The 20,753-nt window shown below is 42.7% G+C and overlaps 1 protein-coding gene across 1 annotated transcript; it reads right to left on the bottom strand.

Moving 5' to 3' along the window:
* Positions 1 to 5,110: 5,110 nt before the first annotated feature.
* LOC110495657 (sodium/potassium-transporting ATPase subunit alpha-1) lies at positions 5,111 to 18,948 on the bottom strand. The gene is made up of 22 exons (XM_021570998.3): positions 18,780 to 18,948; positions 13,178 to 13,294; positions 12,912 to 12,971; positions 11,795 to 11,998; positions 11,530 to 11,643; positions 11,301 to 11,435; positions 11,087 to 11,204; positions 10,529 to 10,797; positions 10,100 to 10,408; positions 9,508 to 9,642; positions 9,155 to 9,347; positions 8,833 to 9,008; positions 8,603 to 8,739; positions 8,246 to 8,396; positions 7,915 to 8,083; positions 7,670 to 7,824; positions 7,447 to 7,570; positions 6,594 to 6,739; positions 6,356 to 6,486; positions 6,171 to 6,272; positions 5,872 to 5,963; positions 5,111 to 5,368 (listed from the first exon to the last, which is right to left on the bottom strand). The coding sequence occupies exons 1-22, from the start codon at positions 18,789 to 18,791 to the stop codon at positions 5,340 to 5,342; spliced, it is 3,078 nt and encodes a 1,025-aa protein (XP_021426673.2). The 5' UTR covers positions 18,792 to 18,948; the 3' UTR covers positions 5,111 to 5,339.
* Between the last annotated feature and the right edge of the window lie 1,805 nt (positions 18,949 to 20,753).

The raw sequence follows: 20,753 nt of genomic DNA, 5'->3' as shown, positions 1-20,753 counted from the left end.
CATACAGGTTTTGGAGATAGCCCCCTGGGTAACGACAGAACAGGGACCAGTGCTCATCAGAGCTCCCTCATCATGTTCTGCCTCATTTGAGCCTTTTAGAAAAAAACAATGGACACTGAGTCTGTAGATCGACTCCAACAGGAGACAGTGTTGTTAGCTACAGCCACTTCTTGTCTCACCACACTTTCATCTATAGTTACCTTATGGTGTTACACCTAAAAACCTGAGGGCTGGCTTCTTGCACTTAACAAATAAAAAGCTTTGTACGTGACAGGAGGCTGCTGAGGGGAGAACGGCTCATAATAATGTCCAGAACAGAGCAAATGGAATGGCGTCAAACACCTGGAAACCATGTGTTTGCTGTATTTGATACCAGTCCACTGATTCTGGTCCATTTATTACCACGAGCCGGTCCTCCCCAATGATTGTGCCTCCAGACTCCTGTGTTGTACATTGTATGCAGCCACGTAGTATCTGTTTGAAGACCACTTACAGCTGTAACAATAACAAACAGTTAGCGCAGCACTGCAACCGCAAAACCGTAAAGAAAAGCTACTAGCGTGTCTCAGGAAACAAATGGGTATTGAACTTCAGATTGTTGACTCAAGACTGCATTAGCCCATTGAGTTAAAGCCTAGGCATTAGCTTTGGGAGCTATGACTAATCTTACATTTCCAAGCAAGGCGACTCATCACGCAAACTGAACCTGCTTCACTATACATGGAATAAGGGTGGCTGTCTGTGCAGCATGGCAGCGGGCTATATAAGGACAGTAGACAGTTCATCTTATCCACAGCGAGGCCCAGCACCAGACACAGCTCTTTAACAGAGCCAGCTGAGGGGTCTGGATGAACATAATCAGATGGGCCAGGCTACAGAGGGACAGCCAGACCATGCAGTTATTGGATTGGGTTCTAACAGTTTTCAGTAACACTTGTAGTCTGGATTGACTTCATATCAATCATATCATAGTCATATCATAGTCCTAATCATATCATAGTCATATCATAGTCCTAATCATATCATAGTCATATCATAGTCCTAATCATATCATAGTCATAATCATATCATAGTCATATCATAGTCCTAATCATATCATAGTCATATCATAGTCCTAATCATATCATAGTCATAATCATATCATAGTCATAATCATATCATAGTCAATCATATCATAGTCAATCATGTCATAGTCCTAATCATATCATAGTCAATCATATCATAGTCAATCATGTCATAGTCATAATCATATCATAGTCAATCATATCATAGTCATAATCATGCCATAATCATATCATAGTCAATCATGTCATAGTCATAATCATATCATAGTCAATCATATCATAGTCAATCATGTCATAGTCATAATCATATCATAGTCAATCATATCATAGTCAATCATATCATAGTCAATCATATCATAGTCATAATCATATCATAGTCAATCATATCATAGTCAATCATATCATAGTCAATCATGTCATAGTCATAATCATATCATAGTCAATCATATCATAGTCAATCATGTCATAGTCCTAATCATATCATAGTCAATCATATCATAGTCAATCATGTCATAGTCATAATCATATCATAGTCAATCATGTCATAATCATAATCATGCCATAATCATGTCATAGTAATAAACATATCATCAGATTGGATTTGATGATAATCATGTCGTCATATCAAAGTAATAATCATTATAGTCAATCATGTCATAATCATGTAATAGTATAATCATATCATAGTCATAATAGTATCATCATCTTATCATAGTCATGGTGTTATTAGTCAGGCAGACTAGAGATAGAGGCATGTAAAGGATATTTATACCAGAAGAGGTTTATTTTAACCCTCTTTCTGCTGCCCAGAAGTCTAACAGTGATTAGAGAGGCTAAAGCCACCTTGCCCCTCCAGTAGCCAAGTATTGATTATCGCCTGCTGCCTTGACATGCAAACTCCAGGATACGGCTGCATATTTCAACAGGGGCATCGACAAAATCTCTGACTGGGGGGTTCTGGAGAACCGGAACCCCTGTAGATGATGGAAGAGCAGGCAGGCAGGGCTGTGATTTAGAATGTGATGCAGAAGGGTCAGAAAGAGATTAGGCCCAGTACTCATGGGAAGCCAACTGTTCCAACTGTACCAATGTGCAGTTCCATTGACTGACTGAGTTCCATTTGGCTGTTCAGTCTAAGGAGAAATGTAGGCCAAGCAACAGAGGAGGAAGTAGCAGTCCCTCTCCAGACTGAGTGTCTATTGCTTTTTTTAAAAGCCTAAATGAGGCAGAAAATACTGAGGGAGCTCTGATGAGCACTGGTCCCTTTTCTGTGGTTGCCCAGGGTGCTACATCATGTTTGTGAATGTGTTTCACTCTTTCGTCCGCCACTCTCCAGAGGTCTTTACTGTGGAGCCAGCGTCGTTAGTGGGCTGTAGGGAGGAGATATGGCCCACTGCTCCGATCTGCACTCATTAAAATGAAGCTGAAACGTTAAAGAGAACCAGACAGACATCATTTTTTAACAGCACACACCTTAGTGCAGTAAACTAAGCACACCGCATAGTGAGGTGTTGGTGCTTGGATCAAATCAATACCAAAAGAGATACCATATGATTGCTTATGACCTGACCTGTCTAGCCGATATGTAAGTTGGTGCTTGAATGTAATAGGTGCTCCGATCTGGCCTTTCCTGACCTTAAAAGTTTTCAAACACAAGATGTCATCAAGCAGCATACGCTCTGTTCCCGATAGAGGTGAAGTTATAGAATCTGAATCCCTTGAGTGTTATGGAACGCTGAGTGCCTTAAAATGTACACATGAAGTTCCAATGAAAATCAGGAAGCGATAGGAACTACCAACGACATGCTATTGATGACAGAAAAGTTTCAGAAAATTCCAACTATGACCTTCAGTGACTATGTAACCACTAGACTACACTATTTAACAATATATATTTTTTAACTATTGTACTCATTCTAATATTTTTCATGATGATATTTGCAGATGAAGATATGAATGAAACCACATTCCTTCTCTCACAGTGTTGTTTAAACATTCTACCCTTCGATAGGCCTACACCATGAATGGAAATAATCTTGAATGGGGCTGTATTTGGCCAAATCACTGTAGAAACCTCAAATTCTACACGGTGCAGGAAGTCGGTTTGTTTCCATGCCTACTGTACATACGAGCCTTAACTACCATAGAACTGAAATGGGGCTGATCTAGAATTGTCATTCTCATTCATTGAATGCAGAGTTCCGTGTGGAAGTGTATAATTCAGGATGTTTTTCAGTGCAAGAATGTAGTTGGCTAACATTTCGGTAGGTCTGTGTTAAATCAAGTGGAATTTCTAGCCATGTCTGTTTTACCTATTTCTAGCCTCACTCTTCTCACCCCTCTCATTTTTGGCCTCTTTCCAGACCTGCTAAAGACCTGCCAGAAGCACCCCTGGGAGATAGAACTTCTTTCCGTAAGTATAACGTTTTTTTCACCTTACATTAAAGGATAATTCACCTCAGTGGTGCCAATCTTTCCTATTCATTTGAATCCTGAGACATTTACACAACAGATGCCGTGGGATATGGAGCTCGACTATAGGCCACATTTGAGGCATGACAAACTTTGGCTTTGGAGAATGAACTATCCCTTTAACTGGAAGCCACATAGGCCGTCCTATGAGAGTAAGGGAGGTGTGGAGATTACGCAGCACTGTCAACCCACACGCTGTCATGCAGCCTGTCCAGAGACGGAAGAGAGACATCCCACTCCCAAATTGTTTCTAGTTCATAAACAGTCAATGAACTAAGCAGACCCAGCTGCTATCATATTGGTGTCTATGGGAGAGTCACCCCTTAAGACTGGACTGTGACACAAAAAAAAAATCTATGGTAAAGCTGGTAAATTTATCCACCATCTTTTCCCATACATGAAGTCCGGTAGGGACTGACAAAACTGGACTGTGCACTGACACCCCAAGCTTGGGGATTGTGAGCTTGTTACAGTTCTCTTTCCTTGTGGATGGGATGTTGTGTGTACTTTCGTCTCAAGCGTCTTCCACTCCACAGACAGACGGGATGTGAAATGCCTACTTTAGCAAGCTAGGTTCAATTGTAGTGTGCTCAGTCTGAGTGGGGAGTTATCAATTAAATGTTTTCTGAACAGTAGGTAGCTTAGCTTCTTATTTCGATAAATCTGGTTGCAGCTGTAGATAATATAGCCTGCAGTAGATCTACATGTTTGTAGTTGACAATGCTGCAGAGGTGGTTGTTCCTTCCACAATTTCTATGGCAGGAACTCAAACTAGCGGTTAGTTCTTATTTAAACTAGGCAAGTCAGTTAAGAACAAATTATTATTTTCAATGACGGCCTAGGAACAGTGGGTTAACTGCCTGTTCAGGAGTAGAAAGACAGATTTTTACCTTGTCAGCTCGTGGATTTGATCTTGCAACCTTTTGGTTACTAGTCCAACGCTCTAACCACTAGGCTACCCTGCAGTGTTTACATAGGAGGGATGTTGAGAGAAATCAGGAGTTCTCCTTCTCGTCGTCATGCCGTCAGTAGGACTAGGGGTTCACCACTAGTGGGTGGATATTGGATCAGGCATTCCATAGCTACTTTATTTTAAAAATATATTTATTTTGTAAACACCCACCCACAGGAGAGCATTGCTACTGTAAGCGTTATACAGAGGGTTTGAATGAAATATACATATTAAGCCACAATGTTATCAGCAGGGTTTTTATACTCAAGTGCTGCCAGTTGATAAGTCTTGCCTTGTGCTTCTGATAGACGGTTGCTCTGACACAGGCTTGCTAGTGTTTAATGTCAGGCAGTAGATGGATAACAAAGTGTGTGTTGTGAATGGGTCAAAAGGTGACATGAAATACAGTCTACATTCTGTACTACAATGACAGTGAACAACTAGCTGGTGTTCGTTGACTGCACACTGATAGCAGTGTTCATGGTTAAAACAGAGAGAATCTCCAGGAAGGATAGGAAAAGAAGGACCTGAAGATCTGTTGATGCTGTGTTTATTCTGGAAAGTCTCCAAGTTGCAATGAGGAAACGTGCAAGCACACATGCACAAACCATACACACCAAAGTGGGAGCTGACTGAAAGTTTATTTATATTACTGTTAAAAACATGTATAAAATTGGTCCTGTTCCAGAAACAAGGCACACAATGTCAAATGTCTTGGTTCATCATCTCGATCTCAGTGTTTTAGTATCACGCATTCCCTATATAAAAACACATCCACATTTTACAGAACTTAAAATTCCGAGCAGCAAGACAACCATGCAAGAACTTGGGCGATGCACACGGGATGCTTTCTAGTAGTACGTCTCCCTCTCCACCCAACCTAAAACAGAGAAGATGGAAAACAGGATTTAGAGATCAATTACCTCTGGTAAAACAGGTGGACTAAGGAAGGCTGTAGCATACATAAACAATGATCATGTTAACTATCCGTGTGTGGTTCAGACGATCACTGAGGAAGACAGTCAAGTGACCGACGTCTTTCACATCAACTTAGTCTCTGATAGCATACCGGTTTACTCACATCAAATGTATTTTATAAAGCCCTTTTTACATCAGCAGTTGTCAATGGAGTGTACTAGACTCCCAAACGTGTCTGTGTCCACTGTCTTGCACTGACTAAGCAGCAGCATATTTTTCAGATGCACTAAAGATTTACAGACTTCGCTTGTTTGCCAGATAGTAAAGCTACCTAAATATGCAGCCTTACTATCTTCCTGAGAACGAGGGAAAAGCTTGTGGTTTTGAGAGCCAAACTGACCTTAAGAATTGTATGAACAAGTACTACAGATTGTCACAGTAATAACTAAAGGGATTTAGCCTCACCTCCTGGGCTGCGTCGGATGATCAGTTTTCGGATTTCATCATAAATAAAGATGAGGAGAGAGTATGGGAAGGCGCAGAACCACCAGCTGGGTCTAAGGAGAAAAGAAAAACAAAACATAAAACAAAAATAACAGAACTGAAATGACTCCAGACCAGAACGCGTCAAGAACAGACCTTAACATTTTAAGCAACACATAGCTAAGCTTAATAGAAGTCTTCTTAGAGTTAATTTTTTTTTTTTTTTAGTACCAAAAATACTTAAGAGATGAAGTGTACCTAACTGAAGGGTCTTTACTTACTTGAGTGGGTACATTCTGAGGGCGATGCCCATCCCAGGACAGTAGGACAGGAAGGCGGCCAGGGCGGTCTCCTCAAACAGGCCGAAGATGAGAATCTTGTTCCTGAGGAGGACAGAAGCAGCATTTAAAATCAAGTAAAACTAAAACTAACAGCCGATGCTCTTCAAAATGGCTACTGAACCCACCTCATTCCTTGTTGGAAGACTGAGTTCCTCCTGGTCTTACAGATGATCAAATCAGCCCACTGTACAACTACAATACTGGCAAAGAATGCTGTGTGGCAGGTGAACTCCACAATCTTTCTCTGTTCATAAGTCTGTGGGAAACAGTCAGCAACAGAGGGAGAAACAGTCAAAACACAGTCAGCTAATCATCTACAATCAACAAGGCTTGTGAAAAGCACATTGGTGTCTGCATACTCACCCACTGCTGGCCATAGCTATCCTCCAGGTCATTGCAAAATTTGTTGTCCCAGTCCACACGAATACCTAGCAGTCTAGAGGGTAAGAACCCATTCTCAGCAAGGATCACAAAGTATGTGAAGAACCCAGCCAAAGCCTGGATCATACCTGTGGAGAGATGGGGAGCCAGATGGGTGCATTTGTATCAGATTCTATCCATGTCATTCTGTCTGTTGGTTTTCTATGTTGCATCAATCTCCATAAAAAAATGTTTTCAAGTTTGATTGTCACATACACCGGATAGGTGCAGGAGAATGTGTTGTTTTACAGGGTCAGCCATAGTAGTAGGGTGCTCCTGGAGCTTATTAAGGTTAACTGCCTTGCTCAAGGGGGTGGCGACAGATTTTTCACCTTGTCGGCTCAGGTATTCGAACCAGCGAACTTTCAGTTACTGGGCCAACACTAACCGCTAGGCTACCTGCCACCCTACAGTGATTCCCAAGGAGTATCACGTTGGTGGGAGAGGTTCGCGACCCATGACATGATGCAACAGTATGTGAATGCTGTCCATATCAGTGTTTCCTCTTAAGGAAAGTCCCGCTCACGTGGAAACCTCTGGTTTAAACCTATTTTTGGCTCCATCACCAAAGTGTGAAACTCTTGAGCCAGAGACATCCCATAATCACTCAGAGACCCCTTCTCTTATCACCAGGGAGGCTATTTCTGGCGCATACCCCACTTCCAGCTGATCCCAAAACCACCCAGTCAACTTAAGAGTTAGAATCCAGTTTGAGGTGTATGAGATGTTAATCTTTCATCTAAGAATGAAAATACTTTGTTTTGCGCAAGTCAGGCTTTGTGAAAAGCGGTCTTACCGATTTGACCGTAGGCTATGCTGATAAGTCTTTCATTCACCAGTTTGTCTGTTTTGGAGTTTCTGGGCTGTCTCTTCATGATGTCACTCTCAGCAGCTTCGTAGGCCAGGGAGATGGCGGGGACCTGCAAAGTTGAGGACGATTTCAACAATTAGAATAAAACTGAACGGTAAACAAAGATTTAGAATTTTTTTTTTTTTTTTTAAATATACAAATTCCTTACCATGTCAGTTCCCAAGTCGATACAGAGGATGGTGACGGTTCCTAGGGGCAGTGGAATGTTTGCAATGATGAAGAAGAGGAAGGGTGTGATTTCTGGAATGTTACTGGTCAGGGTGTAGGCGATGGACTTCTTCAAGTTGTCAAAGATCAGACGGCCTAGGAAAGGTACATACATAACGTTAGTGAAAATAATGCAGAATAGAAGGAACCCCAAACATTCTAAATCCACTGAAATGCTGCTTCTACCTTCTTCGACACCAGTCACGATGGAGGCAAAGTTGTCATCCAGGAGGATCATGTCGGCAGCCTGCTTGGATACATCCGATCCAGAGATACCCATAGCAACACCTATGTCAGCCTTCTTCAGAGCAGGAGAATCATTCACACCATCACCTGTCACAGCTACAATAGCACCCTGTGGATAAGGAGGAGAGGTGTTTGAGTCTATGGAGAGAGAAGTCTAGAGAGAGAAAACTGGTAAACACATTTTTAATTTGAAAGGAATTTATCTACGCTACAGTCACTGTTTACCTCTCGTGAGATAGGCCTAGTGTCTTTAAGTTGAGCTGAATATTACCTGGCGCTGGCAGCCCTCCACGATAATAAGCTTCTGCTGAGGAGAGGTTCTGGCAAACACAATCTCTGTGTGATATTTCAGGATGTCGTCCAACTGTTCAGCGCTCAGGTCCTTGAGGTCACCACCATGGACCACACAGGCCTTGGCATCCCTGGGAAAAATGTACCCTTTATTTATGGAAAATCGCATTGATATGAAGACATTTCTATAATGTCTATAAGCACTCATGAAAAGGACCTGACATTCAAGCCTGAATGAAATCTTTGGGAGAAGGCCTTCAAAAATGAAAAATGTAGAGAAACTGCAGGAGTTTAACAGTTGTTTCCAATTACAGAACTTAAATATTTGTTTTATTACCTAGGGTCAACTTCATTGACTGGAATGTTCAGACGAGCAGCAATGTCTTCAACAGTCTCATTTCCTTCAGAAATGATGCCCACACCCTTGGCAATGGCTTTAGCAGTGATGGGATGATCACCAGTGACCATGATAACCTAAGGGAAGGAAGGGAAGAGGAGTGGTCTGATCACAGTGGCTGCTATGTGGATTGACTGAAGAGTCTTGTGTTTAGTATGATATTGCCATACCTTGATTCCAGCACTCCTGCACTTTCCTACAGCGTCAGGCACAGCAGCACGGGGAGGGTCAATCATGGACATTAGGCCAACGAAGCACAGATTCTCAGTTGGGAAGTTCACCTCTTCACAATCGAACTGGAAGCCCTCAGCGAACTGGTCATCAGGGAGCTGGAAATGACAGAACCCTAGACGGATACAAAATTGTGAAAATGTGAATTGAAAAAAGGAGCAAACGCGCAATTTTACACCTCACATTGGATCATTTGAAAACACAGATGGGAAAAAAATCCAGTAGTATTGGCTAGTGATGACTGAAATAAATGACTATTACCCAGCACTCGCTCTCCCAGACCACCCAGTTCCATGTAGGCGTTCTGGAAAGAGTCCTTCATCTCGTCATCCAGAGGCTGTTCTTTGCCCTGGATCAAAATGGTGGAGCAGCGGTCCAGGATCCTCTCAGGGGCTCCCTTCATCACCAGCAGATGCTTGGACTCACCCTCATTCTTGTTCAGGTGAACTGAGAGCTAAAGGATAAAATTATAGGAGCAGCCATTTTGAAAACAGATTACCAGAGTAGGCATAACAATGTTGATCTCTGTGCTAAAGGGAAGGGTTTTCAAAGACTTACAGTGAAACATATCCCCTTATTTCATGTTGCATGGTGCTACCGTGCCATTGACCTACCTGGTATTTGTTGGTGGAGTTGAATGGGATCTCAGCAACCTTGGTGTACTGGTCTCTCATGCCTTGCACAGACCCACAGCACAGCTCAATACACTTCAGCAGGGCAGACTCTGAGGCATCACCAGCCACATCTCTCTGTGAGAGGGAAACGAGTAGGCAGATGAAGTGGACGTGGTATGCCGCACATTCTTTCACACACTAGCACTTCCCGAGGACCTGGTATATCCTTATGTGGCCTAAGACATTAAAATGCCCTCCATCAATTTAAACAGATTTAATGAAAAGGAAATCTTTGAAGATTTTGTCTTCTACCAGGCTCAGACAGTGACAAAGAGAAACTGAAAATAAGGGGTGAAATTAAGTGTGGTAATCACAGCTAGTCCAAGGTGAGATGATTAACGGAGGGAGAGGTTATATTCCAGGGGATTGCGAGGGCTGAGGCAATATGAGGCATTCGGGTGACAGGGGAGGAATTACATAAGGTGAAAGACACCCCTGTTGAGCCTTTTCAGCAGCTGTATATGCCGAACTCCTGTCGATAGCTCCATGTGTATACTGTTGTCAATTCACTCTGGGGAAATGAGACACTTACTTTAAGGATAGGAATACCGCTCTGTTCTGCCAGGAAGACGGCACGGTTACACAGGCCAGCGACTCTAGCCAGGGCAGCCCAGGTGGCAGAGCTCCTGTCAAAGGAGGTACCACTCTGGTTCTCTGTGGTGTCAGCCTCATGGATCTGGTTGTCGAACCACATGTGAGCCACGGTCATTCTGTTCTGAGTCAGGGTTCCGGTCTTGTCAGAGCAAATGGTGGAGGTGGAGCCCAAGGTCTCAACAGCTTCGAGATTCTTCACCAGGCAGTTCTTCTTGGCCATACGCTTGGCAGTCAGAGTTAAACACACCTACGGAGAAAGCCAAAAGCCACTCAACATGTCTGTCGAACAAAATTGGCAATGTACTGGTTTCTGGAGCCATATGTGAAGTGTTTGGGGGGGAAAGCACTCCCGAAAGACCATACTCACAGTTACAGTGGCCAGGAGACCCTCAGGCACATTAGCGACAATGATTCCGATGAGGAAGATGACAGCTTCCAGCCAAGAGTATCCGAGGATGAGGGACAGGACAAAGAAAGACATGCCCAGAAAGACGGCCACACCGGTGATGATGTGGATGAAGTGCTCAATTTCAATGGAGATTGGGGTACGTCCGACTTCCAGGCCAGAGGCGAGGGTAGCAATACGACCCATAACAGTGCGGTCACCAGTGTTGATGACAATACCTCTGGCAGTTCCTGCAGGAAATAACGTGCAGATTTCATTTAACAATCATGCCATCATATTGACTACTGTGTAACAGCAGTTGACATTGATTCAACCTCAGAAATGGTGGACATAATTTATACAGCAACAGGACTTCATCAAAGATAGCCCAGTCATGGTTTGGTTTGTTTTATTTATTTGCCAGGGACCATGTACAACATGCCCTTGTACCAGATTTAGCTAGATTGCTATTTTTTTTAATCTGTGGTCCCTGGGCAGAATTTATTTTTATTTGGTTTGTTTCTCATCTGAGCAAAGTACCTTCAACACAGTTGGTAGAGAAGAAGGCAATGTTCCTTGTCTCCAGGGGGTTGTCATTGGAGTAGTCCGGAGTACGTGTCTGGGGCTCAGATTCACCAGTGAGGGAGGAGTTGTCCACCTAAGTGGGGAGGGAATTAGATTAATACAATAATGAATGGCACGGACATGGGTGGAACGTGACGTATTTGGAGCAAGAGGATTTTAAAGTACCCACTTTGCAACCGCTGGCAGAGATGATTCGCAAATCAGCAGGAATCCTATCTCCACCTTTCACCTCCACCAGATCTCCAACCACCACTTGTTGAGCGTTGATGTTCATCTTCTCACCGTCACGGACAACCAGGGCTTGCTACAAGGTAGAGGACACAAGATGAATCTTTGAATGTAACAATAAGGGGGGGGGGGAACACCTTCAAAAGAAGTGTTTCTAAAACAGCTAGTACCTGTGGGACCAGGTTCTTAAAGGAGTCCATGATCTTTGAGCTCTTGGCCTCTTGGTAGTAGGAGAAACAGCCAGTAACAATGACAACAGCAGAGAGTACAACCCCCAGGTACAACTGTGTGGGACAAAGATGCAGAACGTGTTAAAATTAAGTTAACTCCCCCGCACAAAGACCAGTACAAAAGAACTACAAAACCCAAGCATCATCTGCTTTCAATTCCATCACAATGTCAATAAAATCAACATTCTTCATCTTGGAATCTTACGTTATCATTGGCCGGCTCATCCTCCATGGCTGCCTGGATTCCGTAGGCCAGGAAGCAGAGGAGAGCGCCAGTCCACAGCAGCATGGAGAACCCGCCAAACATCTGCTTGCAGAACTTCACCCACTCAGGGGTAGTGGGAGGAGGGGTCAGGGAATTGGGGCCATCACGGGCAAGGTTCTCAGCAGCCTTAGCACTGGATAATCCCTGAGGAAATACAAAATTGGTTGTTACTTTACATGTCGAGACCTCAAATTAAGATGCTGTAGGAGGATACTTAATTGTAAAATAAATGGGTGCTTCCCTCCCACCCAACCTTTTAAGGGTATACCATTATCGACCCTTGCTTTTTTAAATCAAGTATGTTGCTATAGTCGGGCATATCTGGGTACCCCCCCTCCATTCTTGAGATTCTCTCTCACGGCACGTGATAAGGAGAGAGGAAGCAAATTGTCAACACAATAATCTCTCTCTACGAGGTCTGTCACTGGCAGACAGAGACACTGCAGGGCCAAGTCATAACTCTAATTTCACATAAGGCAGAGAACAGAGAAACAAGTCAATGGGGCTCTGGAGAGAGTCGAGGTGCTGACAGTTGCCAGGCAACTCGCTGCAAACAATGAAAACAGTGCCATCTACTCTGCTGGGATTGAGCGCATCCTAAATCTGGGCTGAGGTGCTATGAGCCTGCTGCTTGTGAATTATTCAAAAGGACCACTCGGCTGCGCTGCTAGGTTTGGAGGCGGTAATCTACTATTCCCCTTGATCTCCAAATCATGATCAAGAGTCCATTTGTATGAATGTAAAAGAGGGATAAAGCAGCTGTCGTATTGCCTTGGATATTTGTCACATCCAAGCCTATGATGACCCCCTTCTTCCACGGTTTAATAATTGGAAGAGATCCCAAGAGTCCGAAACCCATAACTTGAGCAGAACTTTGAGGTCCATCACTTGACTTAATTTTTCTATTAAATAATTGAAACTATTCGAATTGAGGAGAACCGAGCTGAATTGCCTTCCAGCTGTGGTCGATAAACAACTAATGTGTTAACAGAAAACAGTGCAGGGGAGATGAATGAATTGCCAACTGAAATGAAAATCAGTGAAGCTCCAGACTTACCCTACTAAGGTCAGTGCCGTATTTGCGGTTGAGCTCATCCAGGGTCAGTTTATGGTCATCCTATGGGACAGAGATTAGGAACATGTCACTGGCAATCGTATTGCACTGCACTTCCGCACCATCGAGATAAACATACAGTACATTACATGCAGCGCCAAGCTTGACACCAAGTCAGTGACATCAACACACGAGTGACCAAGACTTGTGATTTAAAGATGAACTTCCCAGGTCCTGAAAGAGAATGAAAGTGAGAGAAGCCGACTCACCAGATCAACTTCCTTTTTCAACTCATCCATGTCCCTCTCCTTCTTCATGGCCTTGGCATTCTTCTTCTTGCCTCCCTGCTCAGAGGTCGCCGCCAGCTCATACTGTTCCCGTCCTTCCTACAGAGAGGTCAAGAAGAGATTGTTAGGAGAGATAAGAAAAAAAAATATATACTAACATATAATGAAATAGGTAGAAAGAGGCCCTTTAAAGCTCTGCCCGAGAAAATAAAATCTTCACCCAACTCAAGCCCCTGATGCAGAATCTGCTTAGTTTCCCATAGTGTTTCTGAGGTATGAATAAAACCTGTCTGGGGGCCCAACTCTTGAAAGGTAATTCATTGAGTCAATGAGAGACTCGCTCATTTGAATAAAGGATAAAAATGCTACTTTTCCGTTACAAATGACTTACCAGAAGTCACCCAACAACTTGTGGGTTATTGATGTAGCATTGTTCTACTGAACGTAAGCCCAGTTATCATTTACAAAACAAACGTGACCTAGACAGGTATGGTGCAACAAATACAAAGATAGTTGTGGCTGTCCCTTTTGGACTATCACCCGGTAGGCTTTCACCTTTTAGAGTCTACGACCTGCGCTAGATAGCACAATTACTTTCACTACTCAGCAGAAGAAACTCCGATGTTTGAAAATGGCATCTGTGAAGTTCATGAGGAATGCTTAATGAACAATCATGTCACAGACCGTCACTTTGCACAACTGCGTCATTAAGGAGAGCTGTGGGAGGGGTGGGGCCGAGGGTCATTTCAACATACTCCACTGCAATCCAGGAATGTGAGACTATAAGGCCCTAGGTCACAATACTTTGTCCAGAATCGGGGCTAAATGAACTCTCCAGAGGGGAAAGATGCATACCATTGGCTCGGTTTGTCTTGAATACACACAGAACTTTCTTCCTCTGAGTCATCTCATTGTGAAAGTCCAAAATAACCCTGGCACCTCACCTTCTGCAAACACATTGTTCATTCACTCTTCCCTTTCTCCATTATCAAATAGGTCACTTTTGGGAAGAGGACAAAGACCTGTTGAAGAATGCGTCAGCTAGACGGCTGAAAAGGGGAGGGTGTTGGGACACTGCGGCAACAGGATAATGCACAGTACCAGATAAACATCGGTAAGGCAGTTAGCGAGCATAAATTATTCAGGTTCTACTGGTGTTCAGAAGTGTTTTGGCTGTGGGGGAGAGAGCTCTACATTCTTCTCTTGATTTGACCCTATGAGGTTACACAAAAGCTGCTTGACTCTTAAGCAAGACAGTTCCTGGTTCAGAATGTGATCCCCAAGTCACAGGGGCTTTACTGATAATTAAACTTTGTTGTTTGGTTACAACTGAAGCCAACATAAGGGGTCCTACCAGTTTTGGAAATATCCCTTTTACTTTCCCAATAGTGCACACATCTGTTATTACCACACCGAAGGAAGGGAGGATGCTGTTTTGGAAGTATTACTCAGCTGTCTCTCAAACGAAACAGGAAGCTACTGCACTGAAAACAAGAAAAAGTGTGGATGTCAGCAATTGTGTGGAATCTCTCACAAGACCAATCATGCAAAAACAACAGTTGTCCCACTACAAGTCTGAGAACAATGAGGCTTTGTACCTCTATAGAGAACCACGTAAAAACAATAATGAAAAATATATATCTTTAGAGTGACTTTATTTTGGACAAACTGTACAGTCACGGAATTTATTCAGACCCTCTTAGCAAAACACTTAAGATACCAGGCTTACCGCATTCTTATATGGGATTACTGTAATGGTTTGATCTGGGAGTGGGAGCAACACCACTGTGGTAAACATGGCTTGGGTCTGCATACCATTTCTCCCATAGTTCAGAGTAGTATATTCAACTGCGTAATCGTTGTTCTCATGAACGTTGCATATGGGAGTGAGTGTAATTAGTCTGGGACAGAAAGAGAAACAACTGTGTGAAAGAGTGCAAGAACGCAGGGTGGGTGGAGAAGGGGGTGAAACCGGCAAGACATCTCTTTCCAAGAGGACAGAAAGTTTGAAAGAACAACTGTCCTCAAAAACAGCGATAGACAGAACAGAGCCTCAGTGAGACGAGGGGACTCTCACTTTTACGCTAAAACAACACCACCGCCAGATCAACAAAAGTTCATAAGAGACGGTCGAGCGGGTGCATATTTTACAGCCAGGGTCGAATTCCTGTGAACACCATTCCTGCTTCTGTTCCTGTACGTGTGCCAAATACAAAAGCTGCCCACTCAAGCATATTGGCTCCTCCTCGCCCTGGGACTTTGCCCCGTTGCTACAGGCGACATAACCACACCTCTCAGATATCTGAATGGACCGAGTCACGTGTTACTCTCCTCCCCCTTTTCGCTCCAGTTTAGAAAAAAGTTCATTTATTCACAAGAAACGCATTTAAAACTCCCACCACGTCCACTGGAAGAGTCGGTTTTCCCACAGAACAAAAGATGGTGAATGCCTGTGTTTCTCCTTAAGACCCCAGGAACCACAGTTAAAAGCAGAATACGAATCAATGGGATGCAACTTCCTTTATTGCACTAGTCTGAAATGTAGGTTAGAACAGAACGCACATGGCTATTGCGAAATGCCGTTTGTGAGTAGGCCTATGGGACAAACTTTTTTTTTTTTTTTTACAATTCCCTCGGCAGTTGGAATAGAAATTACAGTGGAGGAAACAGAAGGTGTAATAATGTGTGGAACTCTCCATAATGTTTAGGCAGCTAAGCCAAACGAGCAGAGAGGGAGATCGAGCAGGAGAGAGAAAGGGGCAGTGGGGGTGAGATGTGTTCTCTGTCACAGAGATGGGGTGGCGTGTGACAAAAGGGATGCCTAATACATAGTGACTCTCGAGCGGAAAGAATGTGAAATCCTCAGTAGAGAGAGAGAGCATTTTTTCTTTTTAAAGAGCGCTAGAGAGCAGGTCTCTTGGTTCCACAGTGGACCCCTGGGGGGAAAGAATGGTCAGCTGAGGCCACAACCTGATAGTAGCTCAAAGATGGAACACTGGAGAGAAATAAAAGAATTCCCCAATTACTTCACCATATAAAAAGGCCTTGTTTTGGACATGTTCTAGACCTCATTTGTTTACAATAGAGATTTTCCACAAGCCACTTTCCATCACACTCAGTGGTGGAATCTTTAAAACAAATGACCCCCCTTGATGAAAGATGGCGAGAAAAGAAGTGGAATAACAAAGAAAGAATGCGCCCTAATAACATTACAGGAAAACGGCCTTGTTTTCAGATCATCACAGTTTATTTTGAGAGATGGAAACAATAGCCATAGTATTCCATTTCGGGAAGGAACTTTTGGGCGTTTCAATTTGTTGACAGTGAGCAGTTGAATACTATCATACCTCTTGATTTTCCATTTCATTACAGAAAAACTGAATTTTTCCTCCATCTGCCATTCAATCAGTTCAGAAAAACTCTGCCAGCTCCCCCTGAACAGGAGCCTATGAACAATGACAATGCAGCAACTGGTGCCTCATCTTCACAGCAGCCTCCCTTCCATATACACCTCACTGCTCTAACCAACCCTTTGGTCCCTCCAGCCCTATGCCACCCTCATTCTCCCCCCTCCCCCCCTCCTCTCTGTGGTCTCCTGGAAATCATTAGTCCGGCTGTCCAAGCATCTGTGCCTATTGTGCGTGTACTGGACCGGAGCGCTGAGAAGAGGACAGAAGGGGTGGGGGCAGAGCAGAGTGTTCACCACCATACAGGGAAAGAATCCAAAACACGGAGGTTTGCTGCTCTGCATTCACATCATACAACCAATCTGTCTCTCTAATCACCCCTCTCTTACTGTAGCTGTGAATGCATCATTTATCACTGTGCCCGTGTGATCCGTTGCCCAGCAGGGAGTGGCAAGCCTTTTATATGCTATTAACCTCCCCGATATCCCACCAGTCTGCCATACAGTACCCAAATACAGGAGTCACAGGTAGGTAGCTGTAAAATATATATAAAACATCAAATAAAAATCACCCCAATAGTTGATACATTTTCCATCACCATAAAATTGCATGTAGTTATTTATAGGTTTGATGACAAAAACCCTATTGACTAAAGATTGCCCATTTAAACTAAAACACTTAATTCTACAAGTCTAGAACAATATGCCTTGAAGTGAGAGGAATATACAACAAATCTAGTGTATTGAAATTCATTGGAGCAACTAGGAGATTTCATGTGTCTTGGACAGATTTGTATCAAATGTAATACAACTATTGTTTGTTTTTTAAAAGCAGTGACTTTCATTAATACATGAGGGGGCTGTAGTTGATGTAGGTCTTCCCAAAGACACATTGTAGGCCTATCTGAACATTAGCAGAATGTAGGCTACACAAGAAATGTCATACACAACCATATGCCAAATCCATATACAACAAATAAGCTTTATGTGGAATACATTTTTTTTTTTTTTTTAGATTTTGCAGTTGCTCAAATGTTATTAATGAACAGTTCGGTATTTTCCCCCAGAGTCAGATGACCTCGTGGATACCATTGTTGGGTCTCTACGTCCAGTATTACGAAACTTACGAGGTATTTTCGTGAGCCAATGCTAACTAGTGTTAGCGTGTTCACATATACTTCAAGTCATTGCGCTAACGCTAGTTGGAAATTTCCTTCAAACTGAACGTATACATAAAAATGGTATCCACGAGTTCGTCTAACTCTGGGGAAGTAGATAAGGGCATCCTGCTCAAATCCAGAACTATCCTTTTAAGCAGCCAAAGTGAATTATTCCAATGTAGGCCATCTACATAAAACGATATTCTTTCAACGAGCATGACAAAAAAAATAAACACTGACGACTTTGGCGCATGGTTGATATTGTGAATGGGGTGGACTACGGTTATTATTCAATTTATGAAGAACAGACTTTCGCAACAGCCTAGTCGCAACTACATTTAACCAATTGATTAAGTATCTGAATATTACCTATATTTCTCATTGATGAACAAAATTCAGTCAAGTGGGTTACAAGTCACCATGAAAGACCATCACTTATATTCAGAAGTGGACTACAGACTGTATGGCCGTGTATCTCAAAGTAACACAAGTCACAAGATAGCATGTCTGCCTCCACTTCCCGCAACTCGAATTTAAACAGACCACGCTACATTTGTAGCCACCTTGGCGGCAGTTTACTATGATGAAAATAAACATTGTATCAATCTTCAAACTTATCTTACACCGCCAATTCTATCATCGTAGCGTTTACAAGCTTTTCTCCTTGGCGACTAGATCCAAGCTAACCAACCTGTGGATCTTCAGTATCAATGTTAAAAACAACACATTTTTTAACCCTAATTGACACTCGGATCAAGACACGTTAAGAAAGCAACTTTTGTTCAGCGTACAAAATGCGGAAGTCACTCTCCCATCGCAGGCATTTTGAAAAAGAAAAATGCGGCCAACTACGTACATGTGATAATTTGAAAACAACTTCGACTGTATTATATATATATTTTTAAAATCCATATCACTTTTGACAAGTAGCCTACAATTAAGAATTGCTTAAATTAGGCTACATTAGCATTTCATGGAGGAGCTGGAATGTGAAGATGGAAAGAAAAAGCGCACTTACTCCACGTCCCATGTTTGCAGTTTGTGGAGGAAAAAAAACTTATTGAACAATCAAATCCCAATTTACTTTAAAACGAATTGAAAAATGTATTGCCCCTGGATGCGCCCTTATCCACACGTGTCACTCCTACCGGACACGCATCCAAGCTCCCCGTCTCATTAAAAGGTCCAATACTTATATACAGTGTTCCTTTCGATCGTGACGTCTGCACTTTTTGCCATGGTAACATAGAATGGAGGGGCGGAGTCCCCATTATTGAATGTTTTACGATTATCGGCCTTCATAAAGTAGATTGAATCCATTGCGTGACAATGGACTTTAGTCTCTGTAACTTCAAATATTTATGAAGGAAAGTCACTTGGTCTCTTCTGTGCGGCCTTATTCATATTAGGATGAAATATCTGTCCATATCTCTCACCACTCATATTCATAATGGATACTAACCTATCCTCAATCCTCTTTAAGAATACTCTACATGTGTTGTTTGTCCCTTTTCTCTTAATTTCCACATAGATTTAAGAATGATCATGATTTAAACACACACACTCGTTCTCTCTCTCTTCATTCCTTATTTTAACCTCATTTATGGAAAGGGATACTTTTTGTGTAAACTCCATCACTGGTCTTTAGGAGGTTTAAACTTGAACGAACCAGGCCGTTAAACCCTGTAGGATGTAAACTTTCCCTCCTGACCCTGTCATGAACACTTTGTGGACAATGTGACCTTGTCAGAAGAATAATGGCAGCCTGGAAGATGGCAGGTTATTGCATCTACAAATTATTAACTCTTTAACTTAGGGATCCTAACCATTAACCCCGTCTCAAGGTCCTGTTTTATGTCTTAACTTCACCCTTCAGTTTGGACCCCAGTAGGAGTGCTGATCTAGGATCAGTTTGTCCTTTAGATCATAGTGAATAATATTATAGGGACAGATCCTAGATCAGCACTCCTACTCTGAGGTGCTTTGTGGATACGGGACCAGGTATTTCACTGCAGAACCAGACAGAGGCAGATTCAACCACATGTCTATAGGTCACTGTAATTAGTGTAGCATTCTACCTGTGTGAGGTAGAATAGAATAGTATAGAACAACACATCTATATTTCCTTTTGGCTTCACCCAACAATAAGACAATCTAAAATGGTGTTAAGAATGAGCATTCCATACAAACTCTAATGAAAACACATTCACCCAGACATGGACTTTTCCCCCACCACCGACAGGTCAACTAAAGTCAAAGAAAACTATTTGAAATGCTAATTATATTTAATTTAATATTTTTAGACACAAGACTTTGCTTCATGTTTCATGTCGATGTACAGTATCATCTAGGACTTGTTATACCCAAGAAGCTGCTTGAAAGCGTTTGCATGAATTTTACTTGGAGAGACTTGATGGACAGATGGACAGACAGCGCGGCACACTCAGGCACAGTGTGTGTGTGTGTGTGTGTGCATGTTCAAAGATAGAACTAAAAATATCTCAAATTGTATATACAAGCTGTGAGCCTGATCCAATAAATGAGTTACCATGGAAACTATCACGTTCCTGTCCCCGCAGAGCGAGAGGAAGCGCTTCTCTCTTTATCTGCATAATGCCCCCTAGTGGGGAAGAAATACCAGTCCACAAGTTGGTCTCAGAGTAGGATGAAGCTGTCCCTAGTAGGCCTAAAGACTGATCTAAGGTCAGCTTTGCATTTTACCCATATGCAAACCCAGACCAAAAAATACAGGCTCTCTTTCAAATAATACCACCATTGTTTTGATTGAAGTTGCTCCCTTTTCACTGTATGCATCAAACAGCAGTGTTCCTTTTCAGTCGGTACCTTCAGTAAAACAACTATGGGGAGTAGCACTTCAATGAAATCCGCGCCTTGCTGGAAGCCTCGGCTTCCACAGGTCATAAGCCCCAGGCTCCGATTCATTCCTTCAATTCTTCCGCACTTCACCTCAAACATTTTTGGAATACAAGAC

This window comes from Oncorhynchus mykiss, chromosome 18 (assembly GCF_057628025.1).
Source record: "Oncorhynchus mykiss isolate SJ-2025 chromosome 18, ASM5762802v1, whole genome shotgun sequence".
NCBI classification, from domain to species: domain Eukaryota; kingdom Metazoa; phylum Chordata; class Actinopteri; order Salmoniformes; family Salmonidae; genus Oncorhynchus; species Oncorhynchus mykiss.
The sequence above is the reverse complement of the archived record's forward strand: the minus strand, read 5'-3'. Positions and strand labels throughout refer to the sequence as shown.

Excerpts from the sequence above, each read along its gene's own strand:
- LOC110495657 (XM_021570998.3), bottom strand. Across the intron at positions 6,487-6,593 it reads ATAGCTATGGCCAGCAGTGG|ACTTATGAACAGAGAAAGAT; the intron begins GTGAGTATGCAG and ends TGTTTCCCACAG. Across the intron at positions 5,369-5,871 it reads CATCCGACGCAGCCCAGGAG|GTTGGGTGGAGAGGGAGACG; the intron begins GTGAGGCTAAAT and ends TCTCTGTTTTAG.